Below are 18,163 nucleotides of genomic sequence, written 5' to 3' on the forward strand. Positions count from 1 at the left end.
GACCTTGTATCTGCCAACCTTCCTTCTGCTTCTACAGCAGGTCAGAATATTCCTATGTTAGGGTCTTTGCATAGTATGAGAGAGCAGTAAAGGATCAGGGCTTACTGAACTGGACACTTGAAATTTGCGAAGCGAATAGATTCTAAATTAAATCTTCTCAACAGGTACACACAGACAATGGTAACTATGTCAGGAGATGGATAAGTTGTTTAGCTTGATTGTGGTGATCTTTTCACAGTGGATACATGTATCAAAACATCAAGTTGTGCATCTTAAATAGATACACTTTGATATGTCAAAGATATCTCAATAAAGGTGTTTTTAAAAAATCAAAGAAAGCTTTTTTTTTCTTCCAAAAAATTATGTTGCGTCTAATTTTCCTTTTAGCAGTATGTGCTGAGATGATGCAGATGAGGCCCTGATCTCCTACAAGTTATTGGGCATAATTATATGAGACAAATTTTTAAAAAGAGAAGGAAAGAAAGACAGTTTAATAAAATTCTTGTCTATTAATATCTGGGAATTGCAAGAGGTCACAGAGAGAAAGAAGGCTTGATCACAGACCTCAAGAACTTTCTTTTTAATTCCAAAATGAAAAGAACTGAAATAACTTTCCACCAATTAAATTGGCAAAGTTTTTTTTTAAGGGAACGTTTCTGGAGCTAGAGAACTGCTTTCAGATCCAAGTCCAATCCAACTGGCTGTGTGAGCTTGGACAAGTTAGCCAACCTCTCTGTGCCTCAGTTCCCCCACCCCACCCCCACCCCCCTGGTAAAATGGTTTAGTGAAGACAAAAGGAGTCAGTACCTATGTCCTCTTAGCACAGAGTCTGGCATACAGCAGGTACTTAATAAATACTAGATAAAGGAAGATAAGAACATCTTTCTGGAAATTTCTTCCCCCCAAATATCTCAGGGCCGCCACCTTCCTGATAGGAGGATCTGTCTAGACATCACTTCTCCTGCTTGTTCCCTTATTTTATTTTTCTCATCACATTTATTGCCCACATTTACCTTATTGTTGACCTGTTACCGTCTATCCCCACACTCCCCAAAACGGAACATCCTTAACGAAGTGTCCTTATCACTCACTTCTGCATCTCTGGTGCCTAGAAAAACGCCTGGTGCATAATAGCAGTGCAGGAAGTATTTTATAGAAAGAAGGAATCCTCGTTTGCTAGATGAGGTATAGTGAGGGGTCAGGCACGACTCAAATGCAAGCCTGGCCACACATGTGGAGCCTCCAGTGAGGAAATCGGCTTTCCTCTGGGCCTGACCACCCTGGCGAGAGTTCTGCTGTCCAATTGACCCTCATGGGCCAGAGCCCCGCGTCTGACCTAGAGTGTCACCAGCTCCCAGGTGGACCAGAGCCCTGAGCTGAGAACCACTCGGCATCTCCAAGTCCTGGCAGCATTTTGCATTGTCAGCTGGATAAGGTGTGATTTATCACAGAACAGATTTCTGTTTGGCCATCCGTAAGTGAGAGGCAGGAAGCAAAGAGGAGGAAAGCAGAGACATTGTCTCAGAAATACTGCTTAGCCCTGCCTTCCCTCCCTTTTTCCTTTTCTTCTTTTCCAGAGATGTCTGAAAAGTAGCTGTCAGACACTTTAGTAGTGAAGGAACTGCTGAAATGGCAACAGATCTCCTGCAAACGTAAAACTTCCTGACAGCTGCGGGGGGAGTGCAAATTGTGGGTGAGATGCTAGATAAGCCAGAAGTTCTTTGGGGAGAACAGGACACAGAGAAAGGAAAGCGTTCTCCCAGCCCAAAGCTGGGACCAGGCGGAAGTCACCGCCCCTGGATGAGAAGCTCTGACTCGGAAAATTCCCGAAACCGCGGGCCCTTCCTGAACCTGGGAGCAGGGCTCTCCCAATCCTGCTTTCCTCCCAGCCCTTCCATGTCCTCCCCGCTGCCTAAGGAGGAAAGAAAGGAGGTAGGATAAAGGGGGAATGGAGTGGGGAGGACAGGAGAGGGAATATGAGCCCTCCTGAGAGGTACAGCCAGCATCCTCTTCACCCCAGCTCTTAGCAGAATAACTCGGTCAGCTCTGCTGTGTAACAAGTGACCCCAACATTCAGTTGTTGAAGGCGATGATCATGTCCTCTTGCTTATGCGTTTGCAGGTCGTCTGGTGGTCTGCGGGCCTGGCTGGGGTGGACCCCCTCCCTGCAGGTCGGGCTATGATCTGTCCAGGTGCCTAATTCCAGGGCTGGACTGAGAGGTCTCAGCTACTTTAAGTTCCTCTGGTGGCAAAGTTCACAAGGGCTGGCAGAAATACACAACAGGTCTTCAGCCTGAGCTAGGAGAGAGGTTGGTCATCACCTTTCTCTGCATTCTCTTGGCCACAGCTGGTCACATGGCCCAGTTTGCCATCAATAGGAAACAGAGTCATTCTCCCACCATAGAAGAAAAGGGATAAGAATCAAAGCCAACAACTCAATTAGCACCGAACCAGTGGGCACCATGGTGAAGAGCAGAGCTCTGGGGTCGATGGTGTTTAAGTTCTGACTCACTGACCACCAGCTGTGTGACCTCGGGCAAGTTACATCACCTCTCTGTCTTTTGTTTCCTCATTTGGAATATGGATGTGATTTTTAAAATGTAGCCCTGTCACATGTTCACGGTGAGGATTCAGTGAATGATCCATGTTACCTCTTAGAATGGTCCCTGCTTTACTGCAAGCCCTCAGAGAACACTGGTCGCTGTTATAAAACATGCAGTCACCAGTGAGTGTCCAGCTCCTCGTGCATGTTCCCACGTGTGAGCGGTGGGTGGGTGAGCGTCAGGTGCAAGGTGGGAGGAGCAGCCCTGAGTGTCCCCTGAGGGAGAGAGTGGAGAGCCAGGTACCTGAGCGCCTTTTCCCCACCAAGGGCACATGCCATGGTTGCCTTGGCAACACTCTGCCCTGGGGATGTTGAAATGGTTTCTGGCCATTTAATTCTCCATTGAGAGAACCTCCTGTTGTTCACCAGTAATTTGCATGAAGAAATAGTCTGCCAAACAGTCTCCAGGGGCGCGGTCTGCAGCCAACCCCTGCAGCCTGCCCCAGCAAGGAATGCTCAGCCTGGCTCTTGGTGGGTGGAGGGCTCACACTTGGCATACTGCCAGTGGGGACATTGTGCAAAAGTTAAAATTAAGAGAATAATAGCAAAATAAGTAAATACGTTTGGGCAGTTAGCTATGACGGGTGGTGAGATGGGGAAAGATGGGAGAAAGCAGGACAGAAGGGGAGGGAGCCTGTTGCGGGGTATGGGCACCTTTGAGGCTGGCTTTCAGTACCTCTGAGGACAGCTGCAGCCCACTGTCCCTCCCAGCAGCGCCCCCCAGACTCTCCAGTCTGGTCTCTGAGACCAGCAAGACATCACGGTAGAAAACTCAAATGCTTTCAGGCTTCAGGCTGCTAACAAAATTGAATGCAATGGTTTTCCAATGCTGGTGACTAATTTGCTATTTTAAAAACAGCATGCAGGTCAAATGGGACCCACAAGCTCTGAGTCATTCATTCATTCATTCATTTTTCAACATATATTTCATGAGCACCTGTTATGTGCCAGGGGCCATTTCAGGCACTAGGGGTTAAAACAGTGAACAAAACAGACAAAAATCCCTGTCATCCTAGGAATTCATTTTCTGGTGAGGGAAGACAAATAAAAGCCAAAATAAATAGGTAAAATGTATAGTGTATGAGATGGCAATAAGTGATAGAGAAAAATAAAGCAAAGAACAGGGTCAGGTGTCTTGGAAGAGTTGCAATTTTACATAAAAATATCTGAGAAAGGATCTCTGAGAATTTACAGACAGGCTTTCCCGACCGCGGCACTGTCGACATTTGGGATCGGCTGATTCTATTTGTGGGGCTGTCCTGTAGGATAATGTAGGGTGTTGGGCAGAACCCTTTGCCTCTGCCCTTAGATGCCAGTTGCCCATCTTCAAATTGTGACAACCTCCTTCCCTAGCTGTGACAACCAAAAAGATCTCCAAAGATTGTCCAGTGTCCCCTGGAGGACACAGTGGTCCCAGTTGAGAACCATTAGATTAAAGACCTAAAGGAAACAAGACAGGGATGTCCACTCTTGCCACTTTTATTCAACATAGTTTTGGAAGTCGTAGGTACAGCAATCAGAGAAGAAAAAGAAATAAAAGGAATCCAGCTCTGCAGCATAATTTAAGCGCCGTAGGAGCTGTAGTTGTCACGCTGTACAAGATGGGTTTTCCTGAAGTTCTTTTAGAACTCATCAAATTGAGGCTGCTCCAACCAGCTCTGCAGTTGATGGATTTAAGGCAAATCTAGTCTTTTAAGAGGATTGAGAAGAAGCTTGAAGAGGAAGGGGAGCAGTTTGTGAAGAAAATCGGTGGTATTTTTGCCTTCAAGGTGAAGGATGGCCCTGGAGGTAAAGAAGCCCCCTGGGTGATGGACGTGAAGAATGGCAAAGGACCAGAGCTCCCTAACTCAGATAAGAAGGCCGACTGCCCAATTACAATGGCTGACTCAGACTTACTGGATTTTTTTTTTTTTAACAGATTATTTTAAAGGATTTTCTTTTTTATTTATTTATTTATTTGTTTATTATTTTTGTCTGTATTGGGTCTTCGGTTCGTGCGAGGGCTTTCTCCAGTTGCGGCAAGCGGGGGCCACTCTTCATCGCGGTGCGGGGACCGCTCTTCATCGCGGTGCGCGGGCCTTTCTCTATCGCGGCCCCTCCCGTTGCGGGGCACAGGCTCCAGACGCGCAGGCTCAGCAATTGTGGCTCACGGGCCCAGTTGCTCCGCGGCATGTGGGATCCTCCCAGACCAGGGCTCGAACCCGTGTCCCCTGCATTAGCAGGCAGATTCTCAACCACTGCGCCACCAGGGAAGCCCCAGACTTACTGGATTTGATGGTAAAATGAATCCTCAGTCGTCCTTCTTTCAAGGCAAATTGAAAATCACTGGCAACATGGGTCTGGCTACGAAGTTACAAAATCTTCAGCTTCAGCCAGGCAAAGCTAAGCTGTGAAGAACTCCCTTTGCCTACCTTTGAAAATCAAGATGAGATATACAGATATATATCCATATACTTCATTGTCAGAACTTAGATTGAAAGTACACATTAGCAAATGGCATGCGATTTGTTTTTAAATGGGTGTGACCAATCCTGTTTTAGAAACTGATGGTGTACTACTGCTTTGCTGAATTGCATACAACTGTGCATTATAAAGTTAATATGGTAATTATGGTTTGGGGTAAAATTGAGTTTTAGAATAAAATTAGGAATAGCAAAATCCCAAAATGTAGACAAAAGCTCTTATTTTGCTTATAAAGTATACTTGAGAATTATTCTGCTGAAGATTCAATTTAAGTTTTCCTTGGGAGAACTAGGGAAGAAACAGAACACCAGTAGCTGGCCAGTAATTAGTGTTGTGCGCTTAATGACCTTAATCTATTTTCCATTGATAATTTTTAAAATTCTGTACTGGGATTTTTTTTAAAAAAAAAACTTTAAAGTTTTGCATTTCATGCCATCAAAACGGTATTTTCTTTCCAAATCAAAGAAATATGATCAAGGCTTGGGAGAAAAAATCTATAGCTGAACACAGGCCTATTTTTTAAAACAAAAATATTTTTTAAGTGAGTTTCCTTCTTGAAAAAAAAATCAATGTATTAGAATCATAAAACACTGTTGTTAAAAATAATTGAACAAATAAAGTTTGCTTTGAGATGCACAGTTTTCAAATTATCATCTCGGATTAATTTAATTAAATTTGTAAAGCTCTCCTTCCTTTGTTATAATTTTCCTTTTTCATATGTTTAGTTTAACTAGCCACATTTAATTTACCTTCCTAGTTTTTTTCCTTTAATTCAACTTAAAGGAATATTACTTTTTATTCCTTTTTTTTTTTAAGGTAAATTTCATATCAGACTTTGGCATATGGTGTGTTTTCCCTACTTTTACCTTCCTAGTTTTTCTGATGCTAATGTTATTTCTAATAACTTGGTAAGATATGGGGTAAAATAATGTTTTTGGAAGAATGTTTAATAGAAAATTAAAATAGCTCTTCCTCAAAAAAAAAAGGAATCCAAATTGGAAACGAAGTAAAACTGTCACTGTTTGCAGATGGCATGATACTATTCATAGAAAACTCTAAAGACACTACCAGAAAACTACTGGAGCTCATCAATGAATTCAGTGAGGTTGCAGGATACAAAATTAATGCACAGAAATCTGTTGCATTTCTATATACTAACAACAAAGGAACTTATATATACAAAACAGAAATAGACCCACAGACATAGAAAACAAACTTATGGTTACCAAAGGGGAAGGGTGGGGGGGAGAAAGATAAATTAGGAGTTTGGGATGAACAGATATTCACTACTATATATAAAATAGATAACCAACAAGGACCTACTATACTCAATATTTTGTAATAACCTATAAGGGAAAATAATCTGAAAAAGAGTGTATGTATATAACTGAATCACTTTGCCATCCTCCTGAAACTAACACAACATTGGAAATCAACTATACCTCAACTTAAAAAAAAAAGCCCTAAAGGAGCAAATCATTGCAGACACCTAGGGAGGATGCTTCAGATGGAGAGTAAGCACGTGCAAAGGCCCTGCGGCAGGAGCGTGTCTGGGGTGTTCAAGGACCAGCCAGGGGCAGAGTGAGCAAGGCGAGGGTTAGTGGGAGACACCCAGGAGAGACATCAAGGGCCGCCTCAGGGAGGAGCTTGGACTCATTCAAGGGTTTTTCCTGAGTTTAAAAGGGGGCCACAATTCACAAAAATTTTTAAACATTAGTCCCAGATTAGGAAGCTGGGAAATGGGGGACTTCCCTGGCGGTCCAGTGGTTAAGACTCCAAGCTTCCAATGCAGGGGGCGCGGGTTTGATCCTTGGTCGGGGAACTAAGATCCCACATGCCTCGCGGTGTGGCCCCCCTCCCCCCCAAAAAAAGAAGATGGGAAATTTTAGAGAAGAGGTCTCTGTGTTGGATATGCTGTTTGTCCCTGCAGACCCCTCTGCCCTTCTCCCACCCTGCTCTGGGAGGCTGACCTTTGTAGATTACATCCCCGTCATCCTCAGGGTTCCCACGAGGCTGGGGGCAGGGGGAGGCACCCCCAGGCACTGGAGGGTGGGGAAACTGAGGTCGGTCTGTTTTATTCCTCTGGGCCCCTTGCAGCACGGTTGTGAGTTGACATTGGCTGCATTTTCTGCCAAGATGGGCAGGCCTCTCGAGCAGGGACAGTGCCCAAGCTGGGCACAGACACCAGCCCTTTAAGGGCCCACCCTAGGCTGGTATCACCTCATTTTAGCTAACTACATCTGCAGAGACCCTATTTCCAAATCAGGTCCTACTCGGAGGTCCTGGATGAGCATGGATTTTGGAGAACGCTATTCAATCCACTACCCCGACCTCTATCTCTGCTGGGCTTTGCCATCTCTTGCTGGTTTCCTTCAACCCTACCCACACCTTTGTAAAGAGTCCCTCTGTTAAACTCTCCTAAGTTCCAGGTAGCATGTACTATCTGTTCCCTGACCAGATGTGCAATGTTCCGGCCTGAGTGGGCTGCTTTGGGAATCGGCCGAGAGCGAGGGCCAGGGCAACTGGCGGAAGGGATCTAAGCTGGCCCACGTCAGAGTCAGCGGCCAGTGGCGTCTCTCGGGTCCCCTTTCCCTGGTCCCCCAGCCCACAGGAATGGAAAAGACCCTAAGACTCACATGGCAGGAAGGGCGATTTCCAAGGCCACAATCTCAGGATATTATCTGTTAAGACAACACGACTGAAACAGTCTGATCAAATCCTGCACTGACTGTCATAAACCGGTTCTGTTCTTCACCCTCCTTCTCCACCTTGGGCAAGCTGCAACCTCAGTGAGCCTCAGTTTTCTCATCTCTAAAATGGGATCCTGATGGCTCTCCAGAGCTCCAGAAAGGACCGAGGGTGAGAATGATGGGGAAAGCACATGGCAGATGTAAAAGAAGGCATCAGGACAGTGTAAGAGCATTTGATAGTTTATGTTAACGGAGCAGGTACACACACTCAGGTGTACAAGAAATGTAAATCGTTTTTCTGTATTTGAACTTAATTTCTATTCTCAACCCCTAGCCTCCGAAGAGGCAAAACCTATTAGAGTTAGATTTCTGAGCATATTAAGTTGGAAATGCTAATTAGAGAGCCAAGTAGAGATGTTGAATAAGCACTTTGTTATCTGGAGGTCGGATGTGGGGAGTCATTAGCACAGAGATGGTATTTAAAGCATCAGAGCTAAGTGATTACAATAATGAAAGGAGTATATATGGACTGAATGTTTGTGTGACACCCCCCAAATACCTATGTTGAGATTTTAAACCCCAGTGTGATGGTGTTCGGAGGCAGGGGTTTAGAGAGGTGATTAGGCCACGAGGGCGGAGCTTTCATGAATAAATTAGTGCTGTTATAAGAGGCTCCAGAGGGCTCACTCACCCCTTCCACCAAGTGAGGACACAGAGAGAAGACAGCCATCCATGAACCATGAATGGGCCCTCACCAGACACAGACTCTGCCGGCACCTTGATATTGGACTTCCCAGCCTCCAGACTGTGAGAAATAAATGACTGTGGTTTAAGCCCCCGGCCCCGTCTCTGGGTATTCTGTTATTGCAGCCCTAAAGGGCTAAGACAGGATATTTAAGATGCCATGGAAACATAGAAGAAGGGGCAATTGCATTATTTCAAGGAGTGAGTCTCTAATTGTGGTCCCCAGACCTGAGGCATCAGCGTCTCCCAGGAACTTGTTAGAAGTGTAGATATGGGCTCCCCTACCCCAGACCTGCTCAATCTGAGACTTAGGAGTGGGCCCAACAGTCTGAGGACACTTGACAAGCCCCCTCTGACGCTTGTCAAATTTGAGAACCCGCTTGGCCGAGGGCATCCAGACAAAAATCGCATTGGATGTCGATGGCTGACCGACAGATGCCTTTTGCTTTCTTCATGCAAAGTGGTCCCCAGCTTCTCCCCTAGGAAGCAGGCAATGTCCTCAGGAAGTTGCCAAGGCCTGAGTGACACCAGAAGGTGTCAGCTGACCGTAGGTCGCTCAACCAGAACCCACCCTAGCCCCTCCAAGTCCTTAAAAGCAGACATCAGTGGCTGCTTCCATGGCCACCGTGCGTTCAGAAGGGAGAGTTTGAATGTCAGAGTGAGCAGGGGCCAGCGGGCAGTCTTCTCAGTGGGCAGCCCACCCACAACGAGAGAGAAAAACGATTCCCAGGAATGGAGCCAAGGGGCTGGAAAGATTCTCGTAGGGGGTTGGGGTTCCTTTTTTGCAGATGAGCCAGCTTGTTTTGTGGTACCGTGGTTCCCGCTGCCAGCCACTTAGGAAGTGATGGATGCATCCTGAGACTTGCGCAGACATTCGTGGCACCTCCAGGAGTAACAGTGACAATGGCTCTATCGTGCCCCGCCGCTTCACACCCCTGGCGTTCCTCTTAATTATTTATGTATCCTGGTGCAGCCAGGTTCCTTCCCACCAGAGCTCAGAAAGGTAATAAATGAGGAAAGTCAATGGTCTGTAAATTACAACATTGATTAAAGAAGTGATTACTGATATAACTCTTGCTTGGCTATTATGCTAATGCCTGCCCGGATCCAGGACAGTGTTTACATGCTAATGACAAATCTGGGACAGGGACGAAAATTGGTTTCCCCTCTTAATCAGTATGTACACATTTTTAAACCACTCTTGACCATGAGTGAGAAGATCCATCCATGTGTTCCCCTCCCAACTGCCCCCTGCCACTGTCCCCAGCAGATGGAGGAAATTCGCTCAGCCCAGCCCTCTCCACCTGCCGCTCCAAACAGAAGTGCGAGCTGAAGATGAAAATTGGGCCCAGAGTACCCATCCATAGTCCCTAGAAGCTGGGGAAAGAGAGCGCGATCACAAGAGTTCATTGCTCAGCATTGGATGTTATTTAACCGGGGCCGTAAACCCCCCTGAAGAAAATGCTGCTCCTTCCAGCGTGTATAACCTGGACGGGAGACAGATAAGCAAATTGGCAATTACAGCTTAGTGTGGTGAATGCTGGGTGAAGAGTCCATGTGTGACTTCATTAACTCTGAAATGCTACACAAAACTGTGTGTATATGCATTTCTATGGCAAGAATTAGCTTTATGTGTATTCTCAAAGGAGTTCATGACTCCTAAAAGGTTAGGAAACACTGCTCTAGAGCTTTCTGGAAGTTTTCAAATTAACTTCCTGTGTTTCCACTGCTCTTGGCTCCATCTTATCTGTCTTTCACTGTATCTCCTTTGCCCCAAGATCTTTGTTTGGTTGTCTTGAAGCAAGTACCCCATGAAGAAAGGGCCGTGTTCAGACGTTCATCCAGCTGTCCATCCATCCGTCCTTCCATCCATCCATCCATCCATTCACGCATGCACCCATCCATCCATCCATTCACCCACCCATTCATCCATCTATCCATCCACTCATCCATTTATCCATCCATCCATTCATGCATCCATCCATCCACCCACCCATTCATCCATTCATCCATCTATCCATCCACTCATCCATTTATCCATCCATCCATCCATCTGTCCATCCATTTATCCATCCATTCTTGTATCCATCCATTCATCCATTCAGCATCCACTTTTCTGAGCTCCCACTTCATGAGCAGCTGGTATGAGGAACCAAGAGATCAAAGAAGAAAAAGATGTACTTACTGCCTTCGAGGATTTTACAGTTTTGCAGTTGAACATGTGAATTTACACATCGGGCTAGTGTAAATCCCATCCCGTACACTTGGCTATGCAAGATGGGTCATGTTTCTCTATAACGCAACTTGATTTCTCTTTTCAGTTTTCAATTCATTATGGCAACGAAACATCATCCGAGGCTAATAATTTCTAGGAGACTTAACTAGTATGAAGGCCTTGGGGAGGGGGCGTTCTGTTCACAGTTGCTAGGGCACACCCATCATCATTCGGAGCCCACATGGGTTGCCTCTGATGTGGTCTCACCCCTGGGCACTCTGCTCCTTGCAGCCTCCTCCCCGGGGGCTCGGGCATCCTCCAGCTGTTTCTTTGCCACATGAGAATAGCCGTGGGGCTGTAAATAGATGCATCTTCTTAAGGGTTTAGGCATTGGAACACAAAATCTAGACGCTTGAAGACTTTTATTTTCTTTGTCTCTGTGTTTGTTTTGCTTTGTGCTCTGTCTTGTCTCTTTCCTGAGTCCATGATCTTCTAGAAATGGGAACAGTGAAAGGAGGAAATTCAGGGGAAGGAAACATAAGTTGGTCATCGCTAATGAGATTCTGCCATTCACAGGATGAACAGTAACAGTACAGATACACAAACAATCCTAGGGCCTCGGGGGAGGTGCTGCAAACAGGGAGGGAAGGGTGTTCCCAGGGAAAGGGAACTACATGTGCGAAGGCCTGAGCGTTCTCCTGACGGGGAGCCATCAGAGCTGCGTCTGATTGGAGCAAGAGCATAGGAACTGGAAGAGCCCTGCTAGAGAGAAAGGCGGTACAAGCCCTTCAGATCCTGGGAGGCTGGATGGGGCGGGACGTGGGTGTGGCTCATCTTCTGAGCAGACATCAGCCTGGAGAACAGACACCTCTGGTGCCCAAATCACATTCCCTGGGTCCACCCAGAGTTCAGTCCCAGCTGCAGTTCTGTGAAGGTTCAAGTTCACTTGGTGATTGCTGCTTCTCTCAATCTGCTTCTGCTTTCCATCCCAGGGCCTGTGTCTCAGCCTAAAAGTGTGGGGAAGTTAACTCACACAGCAGCCCTCACTCAAAGAGAGACAGGAGAGGAGCTGGTAGATAATATTCCTGCCTCTCATACTGCAGGTGGACAATTCTGTATGCTTTCCATGAGGCCCAGAAAAATGGAGCCTGATGGTCACAGCAGCAAATGCAAAGATGTACCTTTCTACCAACTTTTCTTATTTCTCTGATTCCCTCAGTCTGCTCCCTGGTCCCCCTTCCCTGGGGTCACCTCCCAAGTAAACCAACCACACTGAATCCTTGTCTCAGGCTCTGCATTGAGGGGAACCTAAATCAAGCATGCGTGCTTTGCTAGAGAAAAGGACAAATGGCAGAAGGGTGGTCTCCAGGGCCCCCAGGAACTTCTCCTCCTCCATCCCCTCTCTGTCCTGGCAGGTGTCCGACCGCTGTGACTACGTCTTTGTCAATGGCAAAGAGATGAAAGGCAAGGTGGACACGGTGGTGAACTTCACATACCAGCACCTGAGCGCCCCCCTGCACGTCACCGTGTGGGTGCCCCGGTTGCCGCTGCAGATCGACGTCTCTGACACGGAGCTGAGCCAGATTAAAGGCTGGAGGGTCCCCATCGTGGCCACTAAGAGGTAAGCCCGGGACGGGGAGATGCGTCAGAGCTGTGACGGCAACGGCTGTGGACACTGACCTTAACGCTAAAGGAGCCAACGCAGGGCCCAGTGCAGAGTAGGTGATGCTGTTACCATGGTGATTACACGATGCAACGCATACATGCCTACAGCCTAACAACAACCCTCTGGGGAAACCAAGGCCCAGGGTAACCCAGCCAGGCAGGAAGGCTGCTGAGCGGCTGGGTCAGCATGAGATCCGGTCATTTGCACTCTACACAGGCTCCTAGTAAACTGTCTCCTGCAAGTGGCCCCTCCAGAATGAAGACACAGAAGTAACACGATTTTCTAGGCCCTCCACCCCCAGGGAATTTAAGTTTGGGTTTATTTTCTCTAAGCAAAACGGTGAATCCTTTTTCTGTGCTGGATGAATATCTATAAACTTGAAAAGCTCTATGCATATCAAAATATTGGGTAAAGTCTACTTGCACTTATACTGGACCATGGGGTTGCTGTCTCCTCTTAAACCTAAACAAAAGCCTCTAATTTATTCTGACTCTGGATTGTCTCATGTAGGAGTTTGGGGTCTTGTTTTCTCAGCTCTGTGGCCCTCAGTTTAGCTAAATAAGAGTTGTTGCTGAATTCCGGTTTCCTGCATGGAATCTTCCATCTTAAACCACCACGACTATTTTCCTGACAGTCTCCCAGGCACCAGAGTCTTGATTTTTAAGGGGCAACTGGAGTCCATCTCAAGAGATGGATAAATGGAACAGTGAAATGGTGAATCCATTTCTACAGGGTAAACTTGAAGGCATTTGTCCTGACGGGGAGGACAGCCATGACTCCAGCCAAGACTTCAGACCATTTAGTGGTCACGAGTGGCCAACATACGGGTTCGTTCCATGTCCCTGAAGAAGGCAGAACTGACACTTGCTGGGTTCAAATCCAAGCTCAGCTACTTTCTTGCTTTGTGAGTTTGGGCCAGCCACCCAATCTCTCTGCCTCAGTTTCCTAGCATCTGGACATAAGAATAATTACAGTTTTGCCTCACGGTGTTATGAGATTAAAAGAGTCCATCCATGCAGAGCTTAGGATAGACACATCTCAAGAGCATCATACCACTCTGCCCAATAGACCTTTCTACAGTGGTGGAATGTTCTAGACTCACAATGTCCAGCATGGTAGCCACTAGCACGAGGGGTTATGGAGTGACTGAGAAATTTAATGTTTTGATTTGCTTAATTTTATTCATTGAAATTAAGTTGTAAATAGCCAGGCACGGTTCTCTGCTACTTTGTGGACAGTGTAGGTTTAGTAAATATTAGTTCTTCTATCTTTTATTTGTCAATAAATGTCTTCAAAAGGGAGATGGGATTTTTTGTGGGTTACCTATATAAGGAGGGATAGGATGTGGAGAAATCCTTTGGGTCATGCTGGTTAGTGGAGAGAGATATTCACCTTTTCTTCTCAATTAAGTCTTACCTTCCTCCTTTGGCAAGTACAATAAAGCTTGCTTCTTTGCATTATTAAAAAAGAGAGAGAGAGGTGTTTCACCCTTTGTGCTGCCCGGTGATAGAGCTGGTGCTCCTGTGTGGTCCTGAGGCTCCTGCCCGGGATGCTGTCTCTTGGGGGTTGATGGGGGCACCTGCCTCGTGACTCGAGGGCATCTTGGATTCCATCCCCTGACCTGAGAGCCTCTTCTCTTTTCCCACCAGGCCCACGCGAGACAGCGAGGATGAGGATGAGGAGGAGAGGCGGGGCCGAGGCTGCGCCCTGCAGTACCAGCACGCCACCGTGCGGGTCCTCACGCAGTTTGTGTCTGAGGGCGCCAGCCCCTGGGGCCGGCCAAGCCACCTGCTCAGTCCCAACTGGCAGTTCGACATCACCCACCTGGTTGCAGACTTCATGAAGCTGGAGGAACCCCACGTGGCCTCTCTCCAGGACAGCAGGATCCTGGTCGGGAGGGAGGTTGGCATGACAACCATCCAGGTAGGAAGCTGGAGCTGGGAACTTCTGCATGCCCATCACCGAATGTGGTACCCAGCCCTGGGGGAGGCTCACTAGATGGGCGGGTCCTCGTGGCCAATTCCTTGTCCTCATGATGGCATCCTGGGGCCCCCGAAAGGTGAGCCTGGACCAGCTCTTTGAGCCCCAAGCTCCTTCCAAACAGAATTGAGAAGGTGGTGGCCACACTCCTTAGCACCTCTCTGACCCCATCACTGCTGCGTACTCCATTCCCACCACCCCACCCCGCCCCACCCTGACTCTGCTCCTCCGCCCTCAGTGCCCGCTTTCCAGATGCACACCTCCTACACCCTCTTAGGACCTTCCCCCATCTCTGCACTGCTCCTACCAGTGACCAAAGAAGGATGCGTCCCTTCTTCCCTTCCTCCCTTCTTTCCTCAAGTCAGTCTGTCATTCTGTCATATAGTCATTCGACAAACTCTCTTCAAAATCCGACTGCCTCTTTTGCTCAAGGAAATGTATAGAATGGTGGGATTTCAGGACAGATGACAGGGCATGAGGGCCTTTTAGGCAACCCATCAAGTCCCACCCTACTGACTCCACCTTTTTGGGTTTTTGTTTGTTTTTTAATTTTATTGAAGTAGAGTTGATTTACAATGTTGTGTTAGTTTCAGGTGTACAGCAAAGTGATTCAGTTCTACATATACAGATATTCATTCTTTTTCAGATTCTTTTCTCATATAGGTTATCACAGAGTATTGAGTAGAGTTCCCTGTGCTATACAGTAGGTCCTCGTTGGTTATCTGTCTTACAGGTAGTCGTGTGTGTGACTCCACCTTTTTGGAATGTCATTGTGGATCCTTTCACAACCACCCCAGGTGGAAATGATAGATAACGTTTCTACCATTTCACCTGAGACGTCTCAGGTCCTACATGTGGTTTATGAGATGAGGCAGAAAGTAACATTTCATCAGAGGACACATTGTGCTGGGGGCCCGAAGGGAGAGTAAGCTATTTATAATTCAGGTCTCCAGTTGATTCCGTAATTCACCTAGAATGGGATTTGGACTGTGCAGAGTCAGTTTGTGTGCGACTCTTCACAGGTCCAGGCAGCAGAATTGTCGCGTACGGTTGACGAGGTTGTGTGGTACGCAAGAGAGCCTCATCTAAATGGGGAGGGTCATTTCCTTTCAAAGACAGAATGGAGGGCTTCCCTGGTGGTGCAGTGGTTAAGAAGCTGCCTGCCGGTGCAGGGGGCACGGCTTCGATCCCTGGTCCGGGAAGATCCCACATGCCGTGAAGCAACTAAGCCCGTGCGACACAACTACTGAGCCTGTGCTCTAGAGCCCGCGAGCCACAACTACTGAGCCCACGCGCCTAGAGCCTGTGCTCCGCAACGAAGGTAGCCCCCACTCGCTGCAACTAGAGACAGCCCAAATGCAGCAACAAAGACCCAACGTAGCCAGAAATAAATTAATTAATTAAAAAAAAAAACAGACAGAATGGATTTTAATTTTTATGTCCGTTTTCCAAAAGCTAGAGCTAAAGTGTCTCAGGGGAGGGGTGACTTTATCCGATTCTCACAAAGGCCCAGTACGGGCCAGTGTATATAGTGAAGTAGACGTGTGACCCCTTCACACTATATTCTGGACCCTGTTTAGGATGGAGGGAAAGGTTCCAACATCCAGAAGCAGGTGTGACGGATTTATCTTGTGTCCTGCCCAGGTGCTGTCCCCACTGTCTGACTCCATCCTGGCCGAGAAGACAGTAACCGTGTTAGATGACAAAGTCTCGGTGACAGACCTGGCCGTCCAGTTCGTGGCTGGGCTGTCGGTCACCCTGCACCCCAGCACAGAGGACAGCGAGGCCGTCACGGCTGTGACCACAGCTGAGGAGCTGCTGAGAACCCCCAAACAGGTCGGGGCCTGGACGCCGGAGGCCGAGGGGGGCAAGGCTGGTTGCCACACCTGCTTCAGCCAAAGGGGAGGGAGGTGGGAGGAACGGGGGCAGGGTGCCCAACCCACATTCCAGGGTGGAGTGATGCGGGCTGTGTAAAGTGCACGTGGTTACACCGTCCAAGAAGTGGGGTCTGTGGTGAACCAGAATGACGGTTCCCAGCGCACAGGGATGGATGAGCCATCTCTGTGCAGTGAACTGTCAGAAGCCTAGCAGCTTAAGACGACCACCACTATCGTTCACAGCTCTGCGGTCAGGAGTCCAGGTGGGCTCAGCTGGGTGCCGTGCTCCTGGGTTCACAGGCTGAGAGCAAAGCCTCTTACCAGGACGCTCTGGGGAAGAATCTGCTCCTGCGCTCACTGGTGTGGTTGGCAGAATCCAATCCTCTGTGCAGCTGAGCGCCTGAGGTTTCTGTTTCTTTGCTAGCTGCTGGCTGGGAGCCTCTCTCTGCCCCCTTCTCTCTGCCCACACCCGCCCCCCACCCCCCGCCGCGATCATCTTCAGAACCAGTAACGGTGCGTGGAGTTCTTCTCGTGCTTTCAACCTCTGACTTTCCCTCTGCCACCAGCCAGAGAAACTCCTCTGCTTCCAAAGGCTCCTGTGACTACAGCAGACCCACCCAGCTCAGCCAGGCAGCTCTCCCTAACTTCAACTGTGCATGTATAACATCATCATGGGAGGGACATCTCGTTATGCTCCCAGGTTCCAAGGATTAGGGCGGACCATTCTAGAAGTGCTGCGCGTTGCTACCTGGTATGGTTCCAGAGCATGACCAGCTGGGACCTGGAGTCGGTTCCCATCCTGGTCCAGCTCCCGGTACTGGGGCCTCTGCTCACCTCTCCTGGGGGCAGGAAACTGGCCTGGCGTTTGCTGGTTCAGAAAGAGCAGAGCAAGCAAAGTGGGGAGACAAAGCAGAAAGCGTGAAGCTATTTGCTGAGAACCGGTAATTAATCAGGGGATAAGTGACATTGCCACCTCCCTGGCATGGGGCAAGGCCACCCATCAGTATCCAGCCTCACCCATCTGTCTTCATTGGCTGATGGTAATTGGAGCGCCCCGGCGCTGCCTAAGGGGATCTATGGATAGAGTTCATTCAATTTGCAGACATGACTCTTGAAAGAATAGGAGCTCTAAATCATGCCTGGACGTGTGTTAGTTTAAGTATTTCAGAATTTCTCATCTTTGGGGAATTGCGTTGGCTTCTCCCGAGACAACCCCTATGTTCCAACCTCGCTGTCATGAGCTAATGGAAGGACTTGGTCTCAATCACACAGCAGGGATGATGGAGATGGAGGTTGGCAAGCCCGCGGGGTTCTGAGGGCTTAATTCGGATTGCCTGCCATTCAGGGGGCTTGTTTGATGTTAAGTTCATTCTCCGTCTAGAGTTGATGAAGAAAAATGAACTCAAGGCGAAAAGTCAGCCAAGATGAACTTGCATGCTGCGTTAACAATGTTTTATCTCAGCCCTTGGAGTGTGGAAGCCTGGCCCCTTGTTCTTGATATTTCCAACTTTGAAATACAAAATCTGAAAGATGGCTATGCCGTGAATATGAGGGCAGTTGCACTCCCCTGTGCCCTATTAGTGCTAAAGAAAGCTAGGCTAGTGAAGTGAAATGAGGTCTCCCCCGACATGAATGCATTCGACTGAGGCTTTAGAAGAGGGCCCGTCCGATTGTACGATTTGTAAGTTGATGAAGCTAAAGGAGAGGAGGGCGGTGAGGAAAATTCCTGAACCAGTCGTGTCTTAGCTTTGATTCCCCCAAAAGCTGAGCCTGAGATGAGAATACACATACAAGGACTTCATTTGGGCGGTGAAGGGAACACCAGAAGGGCGTCGGGAAGTGAGGGAAGGAAGGGAAGACAGCCAAAAGAGTGTGTTCCCAACTCAGCCGCCACCGTGGGCTACTGGAGCCTGGGTCTCCTGCGGAA

At 47.9% G+C, this 18,163-nt stretch overlaps 1 protein-coding gene and 1 pseudogene across 1 annotated transcript in view; both read left to right on the plus strand.

The window, feature by feature from the left end:
* TMEM132C (transmembrane protein 132C) overlaps positions 1-18,163 on the plus strand; it is a 262,406-nt gene that overhangs the window by 237,922 nt on the left and 6,321 nt on the right. The window contains exons 6-8 of the mRNA XM_007189674.2: positions 12,129-12,334; positions 14,029-14,302; positions 16,004-16,195. Of these exons, the coding sequence (XP_007189736.2) occupies positions 12,129-12,334; positions 14,029-14,302; positions 16,004-16,195 (672 nt within the window). The remainder of the gene's footprint in view (positions 1-12,128; positions 12,335-14,028; positions 14,303-16,003; positions 16,196-18,163) is intronic.
* On the plus strand, positions 3,179-5,020 carry LOC103008301 (sterol carrier protein 2-like; annotated as a pseudogene).

This window comes from Balaenoptera acutorostrata, chromosome 13, assembly GCF_949987535.1.
Source record: "Balaenoptera acutorostrata chromosome 13, mBalAcu1.1, whole genome shotgun sequence".
Lineage (NCBI taxonomy): Eukaryota > Metazoa > Chordata > Mammalia > Artiodactyla > Balaenopteridae > Balaenoptera > Balaenoptera acutorostrata.